Source organism: Trachurus japonicus, chromosome 4 (assembly GCF_045865225.1).
Source record: "Trachurus japonicus isolate A0001 chromosome 4, Traja_1.0".
Classification (NCBI taxonomy): domain Eukaryota; kingdom Metazoa; phylum Chordata; class Actinopteri; order Carangiformes; family Carangidae; genus Trachurus; species Trachurus japonicus.
In genome coordinates this window covers 17339037-17360159 of record NC_140910.1, presented here as the reverse complement: position 1 = coordinate 17360159, position 21123 = coordinate 17339037, and the positions used below count along the sequence as shown (strand labels likewise).

General features: G+C 39.4%; 1 protein-coding gene and 1 long non-coding RNA gene across 5 annotated transcripts in view; one reads left to right on the top strand and one right to left on the bottom strand.

The window, feature by feature from the left end:
* Positions 1 to 6545: 6545 nt before the first annotated feature.
* The window catches only part of LOC146988770 (PEX5-related protein-like), a 107084-nt gene continuing 92506 nt past the window's right edge, over positions 6546 to 21123 (bottom strand). For 3 of the 4 annotated variants that reach the window (XM_085774433.1, XM_085774435.1, XM_085774436.1), the window contains 5 exons: positions 20671 to 20741; positions 18826 to 19044; positions 15293 to 15458; positions 10248 to 10405; positions 6769 to 7167 (listed from right to left, as the gene is read on the bottom strand). In XM_085774433.1, the coding sequence (XP_085630559.1) occupies positions 6966 to 7167; positions 10248 to 10405; positions 15293 to 15458; positions 18826 to 19044; positions 20671 to 20741 (816 nt within the window). In that variant the 3' untranslated portion in view covers positions 6769 to 6965. Of the gene's footprint in view, positions 7168 to 10247; positions 10406 to 15292; positions 15459 to 18825; positions 19045 to 20670; positions 20742 to 21123 lie in introns of all 4 variants that reach the window. The other variant, XM_085774434.1, reaches the window with a different exon arrangement.
* Positions 10335 to 21123, top strand: part of LOC146988769 (uncharacterized) — a 133565-nt gene continuing 122776 nt past the window's right edge. Inside the window, exon 1 of the long non-coding RNA XR_015035720.1 lies at positions 10335 to 10456. This is a non-coding gene — a long non-coding RNA (uncharacterized LOC146988769). The remainder of the gene's footprint in view (positions 10457 to 21123) is intronic.

The following is a 21123-nucleotide window of genomic DNA, read 5'->3' as shown; positions in this document are numbered from 1 at the left end:
TTCTATTCCCAATTTAGCGTCATTACCTTTTGATTTTCAAGGAAATGACAATCCTTTGACAATAAATTGACATTTCTTAGGAGGGTTGAAAGAAAAAAAATAATGGAGACATACAGTACATCTAAAACTCTGGGAGTTAGTGGCTGGAATGTGATTGTCCTTAAAAAATGTCTTTCAACTGTCTCAGGCAGTGTTTTTTAAAGGAGTCACAGTAACTGAAGTGTCTTTCCTTGATGATTCAGGCATAAAAAAATCTTTATGGAAACATTTAGATAAAAATCTGCATTACAGAATGAGTCCATATCCCTGCAGCCCCCCCCCCCCCCCCACCTTAACAACACTGTGCCTAGACTTCCCTAAGCGGAGCTTCAGTTTTATGAAATCCCGACCTCGTCCTCATCAGATACTACTTGACTAAGTGCTGCAGTGTTCATCGTCTATGCAGCAGGAAATTCTGAAAGGTTTTCTATGCAAGTGTTGTGTTTCTACGGTTCATCCTGTTAAACAAAGACAAAGTTTTTCTCCTAAACTAAATGTGTCCTGTCAAACCGTGATCTCTTCGGTGAGTAGGTGATAAAGTTGTCGTCTTGCTTAATGATGTTTAGTCCTCTGATAGTCTGTGAAGTTCAATTTATTTCTCGGCACCTTTTGTTCCCCCTCATCCTTCAGATTACACTATTGTCTTCTGTATTTCTGTCTTTTCATTTCAGCTTTCCCTCCAGCTCGGTCTCTTCCATTCTTCTTCTATACGTTGCTAAGACGTAATGGTGCAGTTTGTCACAAAAAGGCTTTTTCACTCTCAGCATGTGCACTAGACGTTGACATTTAGTCATTTGGATTGTACTGTTGTACTGTTGTGAGTTTTGTTCTTTTTCATTTAACTAAATGTCAAAAAGGTTCTTCACCAGTTTTTACTCTGTTCCCTTTTTGCAAATAAGTTTGTGCCAATTCTGTAGTTTTCATTACATAGTTTTCCTGAAGGGATTATTTTAAGTTGACTTTTGTAATGTCTGCATTTATCCAAATGTGGCTTAGGTGTATGTGAATAGAGTCATGACAGTACAGTATACCCAGTGGCGCTGTTTACTTGCAATGTTTGGATAAATTAATAAACTACACCTTTGTTGAGACTTGGATTCTTTACGGCTGAACAAGAAATTTCAGTTCAAGTGTTGACAATTGTTTTAGGAAAAAAAGAAGACACGAGCGTAGAATATATAACAACTGTTTATTTTAAAAGTTTACTTTCATATTGTACGTTTCAAAGGTGCTAATGCTTTCCTTGTGATTATACAGGGAGAGTACAGTAATATGTATTATAGTAGGTATTTGAATAAATGAATTACTGTATATAAAGTATATAATTTCTAAGTTCATTCATCAAAATATCATTTTATTCATACATCTGATGCGATAAATAAACCGGAATCAACTGCCGCTGTACACATGTTGAATTAAAGGAGTGAAGAAAGAAATGTACAGATGCACTGATAACCTTTATGAACCCCAACCAATGAAGCTGTAATTAAGATGTTTAAAGGCTTTGTGTGTGCAAGGAAAAACTGAAAACATCTGTAAATTGTTTTCAGTAAATTGCAGATAAGGTTTATAAATATGGAATACCAAAGTGTTCAGAGTTGAGCACAACTTTTCCGGCTATAAGCTTCCAGAAACCTTGAAATAATACATTATGGGATCAGTAACAACATGAGAAAATAAATAGGTTTTATGAGCTCAGGATCGTCATGAAATGTTACTTCATTCACAATAACACAACATTTCTATCAAATTCCAGCTGTTTTTTCTTACAAATGTTCTTAACTTTTGCAAATGAATAACCGGTAGTAATGACTGTTAAAAAAAACAAAAACAAAGCAAAATAAAATCGTGTTTTCTGGTTATGAAATAAAATGCAATGATCACCAGAATGTTATTTTGAACACTTTGGTTTTCCATAGAAAGCCTCGTGAACAGTGCTGTGCAAAGTTGGTGCTAAAAATAGTAATATCTTTGAATAACTATTTGTGAATGTGTGCATACAGTGTAACAGTGTAACAATGTAAAACAAATACACACACACAAAAAAAAAACCATTTGGTAACAACAGCTCTATAGGTTGGGGTAATTGCAGTGGTTACCAGCACGTTATAATTTGTTGAAGTCATAATTACAAAATTTCTACAGAATATTAACTATGATTAGCCAGTTGTAGCAATGTACTAGTGTTCAAGCTCAAGTATGTTTGGAAGAGATCAAGTGCTTTCGCCTTTTGTCTCATCTCTCTGCTCGAGCTTTGCACATTTCACTCGTTCTATGCAAGAAAAAGCATCTTGTGTAGAATAAATACTGAATATATACATCACTTTTTGTCAAGGTTGCAGGTTTTAAAAGTGTATTGTAGAAATATTGTAAGGAAACTTCATCATATATCTAATTTTTATATGTAAGTGGTGGGGGGGGAAGAAAGCACTTCCATGTATTTCATGCATACAAATGAAAACAGCATTCAAAAATAAATAAACAGGTAAAAAGAAAAGACATGTAGAGGATCTAGCATGCGACCAACCTCAGTCTGTTCCCCAGGAGCATGCGTTTAGCTATAGGTCAGTTCACCTGAGAAGGTACAGTAGTAGGTTCTACAAAAACAAAGTTGTCACCAGGCATCCTATCTCAATGCACTGCAGTATGACGCACACAGTACAAGTTTAGATTATAAGCCAACAATTTAAGGTTTCTTTAAAAAAATAACTTTTTTTCATTTTTAAACACAACTACAGTATCTTGAAATGCAAAAAAGCGAAGGCCTACATACAACCTCATCAGAAAACTAGAGTTGATTTGGAAATCACAATTTACCAAACATCATGTTTTGGGTTTTCTACAGTTCAATGTTGACACAGGAGACAGCTTGGAGGACTGGGGACAGAATATGTGTTCATATAGGCTGCCTAGATATATATATCTATTTTCCAATGGAGGAATACTGGCCAACAATCTCTCAAGGAACCATTTCGTGTAAAATGAATATAAGGTTCATGGAAAGAAAAGTGGATGGAGGCCTGCTTTGGACGTGCTAAGACTCTGATCTGATATGAAGTTCCTGTGGGACAGTGTTCATCGTGCTGGGTCAGTCAGTGTGCTTCTCTCTGGCAGGTTTGAGCGCACATGATAGGCTACAGCAGAAGTGACCTGGTGGTGGACATCAATGGACACACTTGGCTAAAGCAGATGTGGCTGTGCAGCTGTGAATAGACTAAAGCCACACCAGTGACTGTCATTTTGACACTGTGGCGCTAATGTAGGCATGCACACAGGGCCGTTGCTAGGAATTCTGGGCCCCCTTAAAGAATACTAAAGTGGGCCCCTCCCCCTAACTTTTCCTTTTTTTTTTTCTTAGACTACGTATGTATTATCGTTTTTTATTTAGCCTTCTTTGTTTTGATGCTAATGCAGCATTACACTGAAAAAACTCAAGTATCTTAGCAAGAATATTTGTCTTATTTCTAGTCAAAATGTAATTTCTAGTCAAAACAAATCTCATTCTACTTAAAATAAGACACATCATAAAGTAGCTTGTTTTTAGACACTTTTTACTTCTTTCAAGCAGATTTTCACTTGGAATAAGTAGAAAAAATCTGATAGTGGAGCAAGTTTTTCTTCCTTATTACAAGCACAAAAAACTTACTTTCACTGGCAGATTTGTCTATTTATTGTGAATTTAAGTGAAAATTATCTAAAAAACAAGTTAATTTTTAGGTAATGAGTCTTATTTTAAGTGGAAAGAGATTAGTTTTGACTAGAAATGAGACATTTGGACAAGAAATAAGACAAATATTCTTGGAAAGATGTTGAGTTTTTACAGTGTACTATGAGTATTCGTCAGGGTCTTACGCAGAATAAATCAGTCATACAAAGATTAGACTACTGGGGTTTTTTATGGGCCCCACTGGGCGCTGGGCCCCTAGAATTATCATCACCTTTCTCCCCTATACAACGGCCCTGCATGCATATGCTCAAGACAATACTAAAATGCTGATATTAGCAGATAAAATGTTTACCATTTCATAACAGCTGCTAATTAGCAATAAACACAAAGTAGAGCCGAGGCAGGAATTGATAATAGTACCAGACTAAAAAGTCAGGTAGGCCTACTCATTAAAATCATCACAATTTATTTTTGGGGGGACATGGCGATTCAATATACTTTCAAAGATATTTTAGTACTCTGGACCAAAATGGCCAACAGTCTAGCATTGCCATCCATTAGAGCCGAGCAGCTAGCACATTTGAAAGTAACTTATTTAGTATTTAATGATGATAAAATATTCAACAGAATACCATTGATTGACGACTGGATAAAACCCATTTCATTTCAGTAAAAAGCTGCACTGTCAATTTGATCTGCTTTTATCATCATCCAATCTGTCACAGAGTGAATAAATGTGTGCTTCCACCTCTGCTTTGGCCTCGTTGCCTTTACCATTGTGCCACCGTCAGCCTCCCTCTGATGCAGATTGCTAGTGGCATGCACATATGTGCTGTGTCTCACTGGGCTCCTCCGCCTCCTTGATCTATTAAACATCATGGCTGGCCACAGTGACTCTGTGCCAGCAATTTTTATATTTTCTTTTTTTATATCTGACTACAGCAGCTACTCGTCTGTTCCAGCTTTAAATGTCCTTACTGATTATGTTTGATTCTTAGTACAAGTGGAAAGACATCTGATCAGAACTGGTTCAACAACAGTTTAAGTTTTCTAGTTGTACATTTAAAAAAAAAGGACATTTTTCTTCTCAAAGTGCATCTGAGGTGAATTTCAAAGAGAACATGCAGTGAACCAGTGAAGTAAAACCTGTATCTGATAGCAAAGCTTGATGTACGGCAGTGGTTTCATTGGGTGCAACTGAGGTCAAAGACATATTGCTACACCACGGGGTTATAAAACATGAAGGCTACACTTTAGGTGTGTATGTATGTGTGCGTGTCTTTTTTCCAAAAGCACTGACAATGTGTCTCTCTCGAAAAAGAACACTTGTTTTGTTCTTCCCCAGTTTCCTAATGAAACACTTCTTCTCATACGGACCGTGACCATCAAAGTTGTACTGTTTAGTTGATGAATGGCTCTCATCCTGGTCTCTGGCTCCCTCTGATAGCGTCCTCTCAAAGCACAGAATCACCACTTCCTTTTGGTCCACTGAGGCAGACGAGGACAAACTGACAAATTCCAAATGGCAAACATAAAACATGACCTTTTTGCATAGGATCTGAGGATAAAAACAGCTTTCTACAGCACACCCAGACTGCGGACACGCCTGTTAAAACACCAAAAGGTGCTAAACTATACAGTACACCAGATTACCATATTGCACGGTGAGGAACGTTTCGCTTTACAGAGTGACTTTCAAACTACCGACAGTGACAGCATAGAAGCCGTCAGCTAAAAAGCATGTTGTAAGAAAAAAAAAAAAAAAAAAGCTTTGCCTCTGAGGCTGTGCAGATGATTTACAGTATCTAGAAACAAGAGAATCACTGCATTTCATACAATCATGTTTTCTGTAGATGCATCATGATCTCATGTTTCTGAATTACAGGTGGTGAAAGTAAATATAGCTTAAAAAAACATGTGGCATTCTGCCCAGGATTACATAAACATTTAAATCATGCATGATGACTGAGGCAAAACTCATTTAATTAAATGTATGAGCTTTACTGCCAGTGGAGGTGCACTAAAGATACAAATGACTGCATTAGGAGATACCCCAGGCTGTTGTCGTGGTGGGTCTTGGCTTGCAGCAACACCTCCTTTTTTTTTTTTTTACCTGTAATGTTATTATACTGTATTGAAATTAATACAGTTGGGAAAATTAGAGTATGATGTTTACATCAAATACTATAGCTTCTAGAGTCATAACAGAAATTAGAAGAGATAGTTTTAGACCTCATATAAGAAAGTTATAAGGTCTTTTCCTCCAACTAGTCACCATAAAGGAAACAAAGAGAAGCTTGGAGCCAAGAACAAAACAAAAAAAAAGAAATCTAAAAAAAAAAAAAGAAAAGAAAAAAATTAAATTAAAGGCTCAGAAAGCTTTCAAGTCCAGAGGATGGCAGTTATTTAAAGAAATTGAAACCAGTCTGGAAATGGCTTAGTGTTTTGTTGCCATAAAAATAGTATAAATAAATATTGTTGTTCGCATGCATTTTGAGTAAGGCTTTACAACCTGGCTTGCACATTCCACTTGTGTTGAGGAAGTTATGTGTTTGTCTGAAGTGCAAAGGGACAGTTTCTAAAAGTTATGTTAATTTTAAACGATAATAATCCATCCATGAAAAATGCTTATTCATGCAGTATCATTATTCTCCATTGAAAGAGGATGAAAACAAGCCAGGGACAGAATTTCCAGGTCATATGGTGCAGTCTTGATCATTTGTTCGCTAAATCCATCCGTCGAGAGTGAGAGAGTGAGACAGGTTGGAGTCATTGAGAGTGACTGGATAACGTTTCTTTTTTTCATTCTCTCTCTCAAAAACCTCATTTTTTTCCTTGTGCATGTGAGAGTTCCTCTGTGAGATGCTCAAACTGTCTGTCCGCCCGTCTCTCCTGGCTCAGCTCTGTTCCACTGGATGAGTCAGTTTTTAATTGATGTGTTCTCTAAGGCATTGCTCGTACAATCTTTGCCTGTCCTTGTGCTCTTCAGGGAAATCACAAATTGCAGTGCAAATCCATCACAAAGAAGTCACTTCAAGCACTTGGAAGAACCTGTCCTCAGAACTGCTCCAAGGTACTCTGGCGAAAAAATAGAACAACTTTGACGACGGGGAGTTCATTTTTTGACGTGCATAAAAACCACACAATTGTCTCTAAAGATCCAACCTCTTCTGATGTGTGCACTTTGGGCTTTTGGCTGTTGGGTAGAAACTGAAGAGTAAGTGAAAGGGGAGATGCTATCACCACTGGCTCCCGTTCCTCAAATGTCTAAGTTAAAGGCCCGCATCAGAAGATCCAGGTCGCCAATGTTTGCAGCCTGGAAGAGGTCAGGCTGGTCCATCATGGACAGAGCTATCCTCAGAGCAGCCCAGATGTTTCCAGACATCACCTGGTGGGACTGTTGGCGACTCCGGCTTTTCCTCTGAAGGCTTAAGGCAGTCAGGAAGTTACTGGCCGCCTCTCTGGGGGAAAGCAACAAAAAATAATTTTAGTTTAGAAGATAAAAAGGCAACATCTGTAGACAGTTATGAAACAACAGTTTGAATAAGTCACTTGATAAAAAAACGTATGATTTCATCACCAAACCCTTCTCACCAGCACCCGTTCTGTGTGGATGCACAGATGAACTTCAGTGTGATATTTTCTGATGTGACCAGACAGAAACTGAATTAACGGAACTTTTTTAACTGAGTATTGTAATAACGCACCTCATTTAATTGTCGGTAACGGTAACGGCGTTGTAACGGTGGAAATAGTAGATTACTCGTTACTGAAAATAAATAACGCCGTTTATTTTAACGCCGATATTCCCATAATTGCTTGCAGGACATTTGCATCAATAATTATTAGCTAAATCATGTTTAGTTGAATCAATTCTCTCCTCTACCTGTGCAGTCAGTGCTTTTAAATTGTAACCCACCATAGGCCTAACTTACACACCTGGCTCATGCTACAATCAGGGAGTTAAGTTCACAAAATGAACCTACCTGTACTGTAAGTGCCATGGACAACTCACTGTGTCTGTTCAACCGAGGTGAGTCTGTGTTGTGTTAACAGCTAATACAATCCTATTATATGCTGTACTTTGGCTACTTGCTGGTTTTATTGTTCGGACCCGACTATTTCCTGGGCACCTGGCTGCTGCAGTAGAACTAGCTGGGCTAAGTTACATGTGTTGTATTTGTACTATATAGCCTAGCAGCTAACACTAGTTTTACTGAATAATTTATCTGCTAAACTTATTAGGGACACGAGGGTGGGAATGAAATTAAGTTTATCTTCACAAAGTATCCTATTTTTAAATGCATCCACAACAAGCTCCAAAAAGCTTCTCAGAGATAAATTGAGGACACCTTGAGAGTTGCAGACTCAGGCGATGCTATTTCTATTGTGTTGAGTTAATACAGTAAATTAAATGTATCATCATTTACCACGTACCACGTAAAAAGTTTCAAACAATACTTTGACATGAAAATAAACCTATATCCTGCCTCCATAGTCCACTGTAACTCTTCAGTGTTAGGTTGAGAGTGGGGGGCTAGGCTCGCAAAATAGTCTGTGCATAAATCTGCAGAATGCATTAAGACATAAAATAGACAAAATCACCCTGCCCATTAAGAGAAGCATCAATAACTTGTAACAAACATCCTTATAACAATTAACTGACTCAACTATATTGTTTGATCCCTCCAAATGGCTCCAGAAGCCTCAAACGTGTATGTGCATAGTTTTAAGAAAATTTTGTTCCTACATTATCTTTCTAAACATTGATGTAACGAGGGTCTAACCTGCAATATGCTTTTTGAGCTATTGATTGACTGTGGTAGTTGTAATATACTCATGAATGCAATTTGTTTTGCTTCATGTCTCCCTCTAGTTTCTGTTAGTGGCTTCACATTAGGCTTTGGCACATTTTCTTTTTTGTTTTTTTATTATCAGCCAAGCACTGGAGAAATGATTTAATTCAAAATCAGTCATGACATCTCTCATTACCATGCTGATAGTCACCACCAGCTCATCACAGAAGTTAATCATTAATAAGAAGAGGTACTTGCTGAGGGTCACAGATTTTGTGATTCAAATACGAGTTGTGGTGATTAGTGGAATGAAAGAATAATAGTAAGCAACAGTTTTATTGAAATGCTTTCAAAACAAATTCCTGGTTTCACTGAAAAACTACTATGCAATATAGAAAAGAATTGCTTCTTTCAACCCTAATTTAAATCTGTGGATATGTTTTGCACTGTAGTTGAAAGGTCTTGCTGAGTTTAGATTTGTACGCTCACTTGACTAGATTTGTAAAATTGCTTTTAACGGTTGGAAGTGCTTTGTTGGGGAAACAGACACATGGCAGCTGGTGCCCAGCCTGCAAAAAGAAGATTCCCTGTTTAAGCTGATGTTGGGCTAAATGTGGTGTTAACTTTTTAATCATCTCTCCCCAGCCCATGTTGTGCAAGGTTCTGGTGTATGCTTGTGGGGCCATGGCGTGGACTTTTCCTCACGGGTGCCAGAACCGCCAACAGTCCATGTAGGCTACTCCTAGAACCGCCAAGAGGTCATTTTGACCTCCATTCATTCTAATGCAAAAATGGTAAATGGACTGCATTTATATAGCCATACATTATATAGCCAGCCAGACACACAGCTCAAAACACTTTATAGTAATGCTTCACATTCATATACACACACATACTTTACCAAAAATAACAATAGTTGTTGCTAGGCAACCAATATAGACAACTCATTAATTTTCTATTTTTCGAACAGTGTGTGTATATAAAAATTTTCTAAATTGTTACAAATTTCTGAATTCATGTCTATTTCTCATGAGAGCAAGGGACTGTCAGTGTTATGTTCAATGTTTATGAGTAATGTTCATTTGTTATCTTCTTTGACACTGTGTTTAACTGTTTGACAACTTTCTAATATCTGAACTCGTGTTGTGTTGTGGGATGAGGTCAAAATGACTAACTAACTAAATAACTAACTAACTGACAAACTGAGTGACTAAATGGACATTATTTAGCCCAGATTGCAATGATTGGAAAATCAATTTTATACATTTTTATAGGCTATACACACACTGTTCGAAAAATAGAAAAATAAAGAGTCGTCTATATTGGTTGCCTAGCAACGACTATTGATATTTCTTTTTTAAGTATGTGTGTGTATATGAATGTGAAGCATTACTATGGGTGTTTTGAGCTGTGTGTCTGGCTGGCTATATGGCTATATAAATGCAGTCCATTTACCGTTTTTGCATTAGAATGAATGGAGGTCAAAATGACCTCTTGGCGGTTCTAGGTAAAATCGCAATTTTTTTCGTTCTCTTTTATACTAGAATCATGAAAACGCGTAGGATGATGTAGAACACACTTTTAGGAAAAGTCATCGACTGGGAGACATAGGGTTTTTACGCAAACAGAGTTACAAGCATTTTAAGAAGCGAGAGAGGTCAAAATGACCTCACGGCGGTTCTAGTGTAATTTTTTTCTCCAGAGTAGAAACTTTGTCGCATTCTCCCATAACCTCGGTGACCCACCTGTGTGCCCCTAGGTTAATACAGCTGATGCCCAGGTTGTAGCGAGACCTGATAAACCCCGGCTGCAGCTCCAGGGCCCTCGTGTAAGCCTCCACCGCCTCCTCGCTCCGGTCCCCATTCGCCAGCGTGGCTCCCAGCCGGTTCCACAACAAGTAGTCCTGGATGAAGGAGGAGTGGTGGTGGGTTGGACGAACAAGGAATGTCAGAGGGTGAGGGTAAGAAATTTAGTTTTTAATGAGCTTGATTGTGATATGCATGTGTTGTCACATACCGTCACCCTAAATAATTCGGCTTGTCTATTAGTTTCCGCATTTAATTAGTGAACACACTGGATAGCTCCAAATTTAGCCTGAATTAAAACTCATCAGCATCATCTCTTCAGTTATCTCCCAAGTGTTAAATTCCTCCCGTGCTTCAAAGGCCTGCAGAAATAACTGACAGTGTCTTTAACAGTCAAGCGCAAGTGAAATAGAGCTGAATAATCTGAGCAACAACACAATACTCGGCTTTGTATCTTCAGTGACAGCACGACAAAGCGGTGCTTGGTTTTTCCTTTCAGGCCTATAGAAAACAATATAGCGTTTTGAAGCATTGCACAGCTCCATGCTATAGGCTACACCGTAGTAACCCAACAAGGGTAATTTAAGGAGAGCAGAGTTACGTCACACTGGGTGCCCTTGCCATTGTTTGCCACCTGCGGGTAGACAAGCACATACAGAGGTCATGGTCTGCTACAATATAGGGTCCTTCATCTCTGGCTAAGCTCAGCAGCGGGATATAATTATCTCCCTTTGGGTTCAGAGCTTTTTTTTTCCAGCAGGGGAGCAGATATTACCAAGTCTAATGTGGGAGGTTGGATTTAACAGTGAGTAATATTCGTGCCGACTTGGGACAGCGCTGGGAGGACAGGGACTGATTTGCATGAGGGAAGGATGAAGGATGGAAGAAAGGTTTGAGGTTGTGCTGGTGTGTGTGTGTGTTTGTTTTGGTTGTGTATGCACTCCAGCGTATGAAATATGTGCCTGAGTCTGTTTGTAGTTTGTTTTTTTTGCGTAAATGTGTGTAAGGACTACAGTAGATCTCTCTGTGCTCTTGTGCTGGATCATGAGTGAGTGTGTGTGTGTGTGTGTGTGTACCAGTTTAGAGTTCATGAGGCCAGATTTGGCAGCTCCTCGCTTCACATATTGGTGTGACAGTTTGATGTGGCTCAGTGCATCTGTTCGCATGAGCTCTCCCTCGGCATTTGTGGCTCCGTCGTCTCTAAGGATGAGTACTTGCTTAAGGGCTTCATGTCTGCCAAATGTGTTTGCATGGTAACATGTGGCGTGTGACAGATCATGGTTTTTGCGCTTTTTGTGCATATGCCGCGTGGTGTTTGTATGTCTGTGTGTTTAGTTGTTTTAGATCATCACTGTATGCATTTCTCAACAAAAACATAATGCAGCAGCAATGGCTTACTGATCTTCATTCCACAGAAAGATACTGATTATTTATTACACAGACCTAACACACATTTTTTATTTTTGCATGTAATATGGAAAGGCTAACTAAATATTCTTTGCAAAGTTTCTGTAGCCTATTATTATTATTATTGTTTCAACAATTCACAGTTACCCACCAAACATTGGACGTCTGATGGACGTGCAGATCATGTCTATATTGCGTCCGTCGGTCCAAGACCAATTCTGGACGCCTAAACGACGTCCAAACTCGGTCCACTATTTGGACGTCTAATCATGACCCCACTTGGACGTCAATATGCAGTTAAACATTTGGACGTCAGGCTTGGTCACTTTTTTTGGACGTCTAAGACAGGTGCAGGAAATTGACATGATTAATGATTGTAGTAGTTTTAGTAATAGTAGTAGTGTTTTTTCGTAATTAATAAATACGAATATATATTGTTTGTGATTAAACATTATAAGAGACGTCCAAACAACGTCTTGTCTACGTCATTTTTATATGTCTAATTTTGGTCCCCTGCAGGTGCAGACTGTTACTCCAGATGACGTCCAAATGTGGGCATTGTAGACATCTCTTCTATGTTCAATTTAAACTCATTTAGGACATTGTTGTTCTTGAGTACATGTGATATTTTGTTATTTTACATCTTTGTTTTTCCAACTGTTTTTTTTTTTCAATTTCATTTAATTTTATTTCAATTAATTAATGAATTAATATTTTAATTTATATATTTTGAAATGAAATTTGTGGGAGATTATTGCTTAAGAAAATAATTTCACCCCGATCATGGTTCATAAGTAAATATAATTTTGAACAGTCTTTGATAAGAGCCTTTATTATTTAAACTAGTCAAAGGCACTCTGATTGGCTGAGGCACCATGTGATCATACTCTGATTGGCTGAGGCAGCAGCAAACGCCACTCTGGTTGGCTGAGGAAATACACCAAGCAACTGGCGCGTTTCTTCTCTACTGCAGAGGCAGGCTGTGGTCAACATAACGCCTTGGTTACAACAACATCGTTTTCCACTAAGTGGAAGGTAAGTTTGCTTGGTTTAGTTGATTTTATGTTTACTGTATGCATTTATAGTGTCAGTTTCTTTCCGGCGCCCATTTTAACCGATGTGTCATTCACACAAGACGCGCTGCGGCGTTGCACCTTCACGGCCCGGTGTCTGGTCTATTTGCTGTAATGAGTAGCTATGAGGACTGTTGTGGTAAACTGGGATGTGAGTGGTAGTCACGGATGCTAGCCGCCACCGCTAGTTAGCATCGGGCTAGCGGAAGTTAGCATCGTGCTAGCGGAAATTAGCATCGGGCTAGCGGATAGCATCCACTGCTTGCACTCACTAGCATCCAGGACAGCTAACAGTGCTAACAGTCCTCCTATACTCTGCTGTACGGAGCTCCTCCTGGGCTCTGTCATACACACAAGCTGCCACTACTCTTCCTGGGTGCTGTTTCACAGTCAGGATGGTGTGTTGTGCAGTTTCCACCAGAGTTTTGCATGTATTTAAAAAAAAAAAAAACTGTAACACCACACGTATTTTTCATCCACTTAACAATTATGCACTACTTTGTGTTGGTCTATCACATAAAATCCCAATAAAATAAATTAAAGCTGTTGTTACATGACAAAATGTGTAAAGTAAAAGTTCAAGGTGTATGAATACTTTTGCAAAGCACTGTATCATTCACATTTATTTATAAATGTTTTTTTTTCCTATAGGCTCTTCACTAATGCCCTGATGGTGACATCTAATATCAAGGGAGAAGACAAAGGTTTATAGAGCAATACAAGGTAAGCCCATATGTCATATCTTAACATTTGCTGAGATGGTTTTGTATGAATCCAGTATTTGGTAGTGGAGACACAGGCTGCAGGTTGTCTTTGCATATTTTAATTATTTGTCTTCTTCTTCTTCTTGTGCAGATAGAGCCTTACATTTTGATGACACAGCCAGAGAGGACTTTATAAAGACACATGCTGGAGGAGAGGGATACACAGCAGTCACCCGGACTGATTATCCATTGTGGAGAAATCTTGTCACAGTTTTGTATCACTTTTGTACATGTATTTTCTGTGTTAAGTATGCAGTATTTGGTTCTGATTTGTAATTCTTCTCAAAACACATTGAGTTTATCACTTTCATTTTTATTGTGTTATATTTTAGTTGATTGTGCCACAGACCGAAGCAAGGTGGGCTGTGTAAACTTTATGTATTTATTAGTATTTTACCAGCAGTATTAATTTCAACAATTCACAGTTAATGTGGGCCAAAGGAACGTTTTATTCCTCGAGAGTCACATGGAGATGAAGTTTAAGCCTCTTGCAATATGTAAACAACCAGCATCACTGGCTTCCTACGAGGTGAAAAGCAACACAATGCAGTGCCAGCTGGAGTCAACCAGCTGTCAGACCATGTTGTCCCTGAAAGGAAACCAGTGGCTCCCATGTGTTCACCAACCACAACTCAGGGTAGAGCAGAATAATTAATCAAAACATTAAGGAAACCTAAATGTGTCCAAAGTGCAATATCCAAATCACAGGAGCTGCAATTTTCTTGATAAAGGTGAAACATGTCACAACATACGACTTTAAATTAAGCGCTGTGGTGCTTTAGAATTGCCAGGACCCACACATCATATTCCCCCAGATACAAGAGAACAAACTTCCCACTCCAGCAAAAATAGCAGCATCATCATTTTGATGTTTAAGTTCAGTGAAAGTGACATGTAAAAATTATTATCATCTATCATCTGTCAAACTACATAACATCATTTATTTTGCATATCATTTAGCCGTAGCTCACAGATAACTCATCAGCTGTCATTTCCTTTTTGATTTAAGATGCAACTAAACATAGTTTATTGTAGGGGTGGGTATTGCCAAGGACCTCACGATACGATACGCATCACGATACTTGAGTCACGATACGATACGATCTTGCGATATCCAAATTTTGCGATATATTGCGATATTCTACCATATTCTACATAGTTCACTGAAAAATGTAAAAGGCATTATGCATCTTAAAATCCGAGTTGTATGTACATCAGATGATAGTGATAATTTATGGGACAAACTGAGTCAAAACAATGTAGTATTCAAATTATCCATGCCATTTTATACAAGTGCAAGTTACAACAACATATTTGCATGAACAACAACACACTGTCTGAGGTAGCAGTACAGTGACACCTCGCAGAGCAGAGGTGCGGAAGTCGTACTGGATTTACGTCTGAAACATGATTTATTATTTGAAAAAAAAAAAAAAATCGATATTTAAATATTGAATATCGATATCGTATCGCGATATATTGCCATATCGTAATTTTGCCCACCCCTAGTTTATTGCCTTTCATGTTTCTGTCCTTTTTTGGCTCCCCCCACAGAGACTTGAGTCAACCAATGAGATTATATCTGCCAGGAGAGAATCTATGTTCCTGAATCCTGACAAGCATTTGTATAACCACAGCTCCATTCTGTCTAATCTGCATGTTCCTGTGTGCCCTTATGTGCCTGTGCCTGTGTGTGTGTGTGTGTGTGTGTGGGTGGGTGAGTGTGTGTCGGCGTTTGTACCTCGGGCCGCACTGACAGGGCCGTATTGAAGGCCTCAACAGCTTTGTTGAACTCTCCGCTGAGGTTGTAGAGCACCCCGAGGCCCGTCTGCAAATCCGGGTCGATGACGTCTGAGTTGTGCTGAACTGCTTCCAGGAAGAACTCCTTGGCCTCGGGTAACAGGGAGCTGTGGACACACACACACACACACACACACACACACACACACACACACACACACACACACACACACACAGATAAGGATTAGTGTGACTTAAGGCTGCTGAGTGAGTTCTGTTAAGATTGCAAGGCTATGATGTGCACTGTACTGCATGTCGACTTTTACTCAGAGTGTAAGAAAATGAGAAAGGGAGGGAGACTGACAAGAGTGTAAAGTGGTGATAAAGTGAAGGAGGAGGAAGCAGGAGAAATGAGAATAAGGGAAATGCAGACAGGGTTGTGAATCACAAGGACAGGTGCTGGGTTTTCTTCTGTTTACATAATTGAAGTTGTCTCAGTTGTTAGAAATACCGGTAGTGGTTTTGTCTTGGATCATTGTAATCCCTTTGTAAATAGTACAGACTTCATATTTTATTCCTCGTTTTCATCAAGGAGTCCATAAACTAGATTTGTACTTTTGTTTTCATATTGTATACTGTATATTTAATTAGTCACTTTGTTGCTGTCTGGCCGACACTGGCCAGAAATGAAAGCATTGTTTCCCGGATCTGTTCTGTCAGTCGTCCCCGAATATTCTGAAAATAACATTATGAACTCTGTGATTTCTTATCAGGTACATAATGTGGCTGTATTACGTAACTTTGAACTTGAAAGCCACATAGAATAGACCTCACCTGTAGGGATGTCACGATTATAGATTTTCTTGGTACGATTATTGTCAGAGAAATAATCATGGTGTTACGATTATCACGATTATTATGCACTAATTAATTTCACAACACTATGTATGCGTAAAATCAAATATAGTCTAAATAATCACAATGCTCTATTAATAAAGGACCAATTATATTCCCTAGGGGAATTAATTGTCATCTTTACCAAATGTTTAAGTCTATTTTAATCGTTTTTTTTGTTATAAATGACACACAAACTTTTAAATTCCTACCGATTCGATGTGATATTAGGTAAATGGACCAGTATCTGTACATTTACCTTTACTTTGGCGCACATTTGTCAAGATGGTACTGACATAATCTTTTTTGGAAAGTGACGGTATTTAGGAATCTTTGCGATAAATTAATTGTGGCGTTTAATACTGTGATTAATTGTGAAAGCAAGTAATCGTGACATCCCTACTCACCTGTTTTTGGTTTTGTCTATACTCATCACGCTTTCTCTTTTTTCTATACATTCATCCTACCACAGCTCTGTGCTTCTTGTACATGTTGTTGTGTTCCATCTGAATGAATATCACTAACCTGAATCCCAAAAGTCTTGCATCAGAGCACTCCTGCTTGTTTACTGGTCCCATGTTGTTCACATATATCCAGCTCAAGTTCTACTAAACATTTCTCTTCCTTGTCATGCCCTGCAATCTCTACATCCCTCTATGAGGGCTAAAGTCTCACAGTTTGAAAACTTTTGCACAGAAGTGACAGATTAGATAGACTGCTACTTCTGCCTCAGTGGGCACTTGGTGCTTAGCTTTTGGGTAAAGATATGGATTGCCCTTTATGTTATGTTCCCATTGCGGCCACAACAGAGGGAGGGAGGGCAAACGATGGATGGAGGAGAGAGAGGTGCAGAGAAGAGTGTGTAATGAGGCCAAAGAGAGAGGGATGGAGGGAGCAGCAGAAATTAAAAGGAGGATATTGCATGGATTAAAGGAGAGATCACAGGTATTGGGATGTACTCTTATCCCTTCACATTGACCAGGCGATTAATGATTTGATGAAGTGCTGTTCTACCTGGGCAGCAGATTTGGGCCTCTCCAATCTGATATACCCAACAACCTCATTTTTCTGGCTTAAGATAACACGGGCGGTCCTGCAGTATGAGTTGTTACAAGATGGATACGTATATGTCATCTCGCCAGTAAAATTACACCAATACCAGCTGTGGTTAGAGACCTTGAAATAAGTTTTTGGTCTCCCTGACACTGTAATGGTAGTTTAAGTAAAACAAATGAAAGTCTGTTGGTAGAGATCTTGTTTTTCAGTCCACAGGATGTATCATATGTTTGTCACCTAATCAATAACTCTGAGCTGTTAGGGAAGGCTGAAATTCAGTTTAAAACTCTAATCTTTTCTGTATCTAAATGCAACTGCAACTGATAATGGGTCCTCAATTTAATAGTTTTGACATTCACATCAATACTTTTTCTAGTATCGATATGGACAGTACAGATATTATTGCTTCAGATTTTACACTGATGACTAGCCTGACAAGCCAGACTAGGCTATATCATTAACATGTCTAGTCTGGCAACGAGCGGTAGACCTCGGCTCAATCCAGGGGGCGGGGTGAAGGCTGTCTTTCAAACTGCCTCTGCACCAATAGGGTAGCGCTACGACCAATCAGAGCAAAGAGCAGGATGACGTTAGCCTGACAAGCCAATTAAAATGTATGTTGTCATGGCGACAGATAGAGCGCTGTGATTGGTGAATACAAACGGTGTTCGAGACTCAAAAAGTTCCTATGGCTCGTTTCTAGACCCACCTACGGAGCAAAGAGATTTGCTGCCGCTAGGGTCTGTCTAGATTTCTAGGTACCTATGTGATGACCTTAAAGGGATAGTAGCATTTTTTTAAGTGGGGTTGTATGATCTACAAATAGCCCCTAAGTACTTTAATTGTAGTAGAAGCCCTTCAAAGTGCAGGAAAAACGCAGTTTTTATTTGGACCTAACCAACTGCTGATCGGCGGGCGCTAACCCTGGGCGGAGGGATACGTGAGTTGGTTAGGTCCAAATAAAAACTGCGTTTTTCCTGCACTTTGAAGGGCTGGAAAAAATTATATTATAGCGAACAATGGAACTGTGTATTTTTTTTCAGGTAAAACCTCTTTTAGGCCGAGAAAATAGGCCGTTTCTTTGGGTCCATTCACAACAATGTATGTTGTAAATCTCTGGGCAGGGCTATTATGGGCTGGCGTTGCTAACGGGAGGAGTGCAGAGAGTCTTCTACTGCAATTAAAGTACTTAGGGGCTATTTGTAGATCATACAACCCCACTTTAAAAAAAAATGCTACTATCCCTTTAAGGTACTGGTGATTCTTGGTGAAGCCAGCTGTGCTGCAGCTTTCAAGTGGAGGAGGTATATACATCTGGCCCAATTAAAATACTGTACTTAATATCACATTCTTTCAGAAATCATGCAGAAATCTAATGTATTACCATTGATGAGTCCCAGACATTGATTTTGAAAAATGTCCACTAGAACCAAACTGATTAATAATTTCAGTGATTTTTCAAGCAAAACTTTACGTGAAAAAATGCCAACCTCACTGATTTCAGCCTCTTACATGAAAGGTTGGCTTCTGTGTTTCTGTGTCTTGCATCATAGTAAACTGAGTAGTTCAGTCTAAATACTTTACCTTTCATGTCTGCCCATATTGAGAGCGTGCGACATCCTGCGTTGGGCGTTTGGTGATCCCATCAGGTTGGTCTTGCCCTTCAGCAGGTGCTTATACTTTGGATTGTGTCGCAGCCAGCGGAGCAGGGTCTCGCAGGCGTCATTGCGCATACCGGTGTTGGTCAGGCTCACTGCCAGAGCCATGAGGGCTGTGAGGTTGCTTGGGTGGAGCTCCAAACACCTGGATGGAGACGAGATACCAGGCAATGGGAGAGGAGAGATGGCGTAAGGTGTGCACTTCAAAGGGAAATCTAGATTTGACAGGCATTAATTGGGACAGGCCAAAGCACAGGAACATCAGGCGGAGGCTAATGATTTCTGGATTAGGATGGATGAGCTGCTCATCTCCTGCTCTGCCGGACAACGTTTTGCATGCGCCCTCAGCCGCGGGGTTCCACGATTTGCATTAGTTTTGCCTTTGGGGGGGGGGAGGGGGGGGTGCCCTTGGGTGATTGAGTTATATCACTGGTTATATCATGCGGACGGCTGCCACTAAGATCTACGTATGCTGGCCTTTGTAATTGAAAAGGGCAGAAGAGCAGCACTGTGTTGGATGAACAACTTAGATTAGTTAAGAGGGGAGGGAGGCCAAAACAGGATTTAGCTTTCATCAAGATAATTTTCAAGACAGATTTGCCACAACTGATGCGCCAACTTCCTTAAAACTCTTGTAATCTCAGACAAACCAAATTATTTCAGCCCCCCACTGCTATACGTAGAGAAATGACATAAATGTTGTTTAAGGCTACATACTGTACAGTGTATGTCCACTCATGCAAGGATGAGTTCCCTGTGCTTGCAAAATAATCCATATATTTTAGCTGTGACCATGTTCCAGGGACAGCCATCATACATAAAACAAATATAAATCACATTTTTTTCTATCTTCAATATTCTATGAAGTTTTCTGTCAAATACTGTGGCAAAAAACAGAGTAGCATTATTGTAACATGATGCTTGCCATCTGAAATGGTGCCAGTGTAACAACAACAGGATGAATGCCAGGTAAACATCTAATACTGTATCCCCGTGCATATCCAAACACTCCCTTCACAGATGGAGGAGCTATTATGTAATAAGCTAAATAAAATCTAAATCATGCAAAGATCTGAATGGGAAGCCTAAATCTGTTGGTTTAAGTAAGATTATGTCAGGGATTTAAAAAAAATATCATTTACATTCTTTGTAGTCCCATTTATCTACGACAGCAGCAAAATGTTTCATTTGCCTGACTGGATGGTCTACTGTATGTGACACTTACTTAGGAAGAAGGATTTTTTCTCTGAATGGCTGTGTCCTGTGTTTTCAGTTTTCTAGCCAGTGTTCACACTCTGAGATAGGTGCAATTCTTGTCATCAGCAGTTATGAATGGAAGTGGGCCACCTCCCATTGAGCACTCTGTTCATTCCCTAGCTCTGTCTCTCTGCAATCACCATCCATGTGTGGTGCTTCTATTTTAGGAATAAAGAAAATCGCCAAACTTCTTCCTTCTGGTTTCTGGTTTAAGAACTTGGCATCTGAGGGAAGATACTGATGTTGCTCTTCTCATGGCTCTACATATCATAAATCTTAACATCTGAATTAAACCTTTGCCTTTGTTTTTTGTTTTTTGCTGAATAGACTGCTGTCACAAAGTTCATTGAAACCTCTGAGGCAAATTTTATACACTGGGCTTCATCTTTTAACGTGACATTTCTGCAGAGTCCCACTTGTGCAAACATATGGTGTAACAGCTGACGGCTCCTCCACGTATGACAGCGGCTTTTTTAATTGTAAATGGGAATCTCATGCAGTTGTTTGTCCCTACCTCTGGAGGGAGACAATCGCTGCCTGCTCGTTCTCATTTTCAGCCTGGGTGGTCCCCAGCACTTGCCAAGCCTGCAAGGGAAACAAAATACAGGTAACGCTAAATAGCACGGTGGAAACTTGGACTCCATACCCGGTATTCTCAAGGGGCTGAAGCACAGTTACAGCGGCTCTGCATTGTCTGTCCAGCACAAAGAGTTGGATGCAGCTCAGAGCTCATTGTTTCAGACAAACAGATTGCAGCAGAGGAAGCTTCAGTGAAAATAAACAGAAACAGAACCCCACAAAATGCAAAACTTCCATGCGGTCAAACAAGAGCAAATGCAATTAGTTTTTTTTAAAAAAAATTGTGTTTAGCCAAGAGGGTTGTCCTTTAGATACTGTCATAGTATATTCCATTCAATCATCCAAACAATAGAAAACCATTTATTTTCCAATTTCAGCGATGATTTAC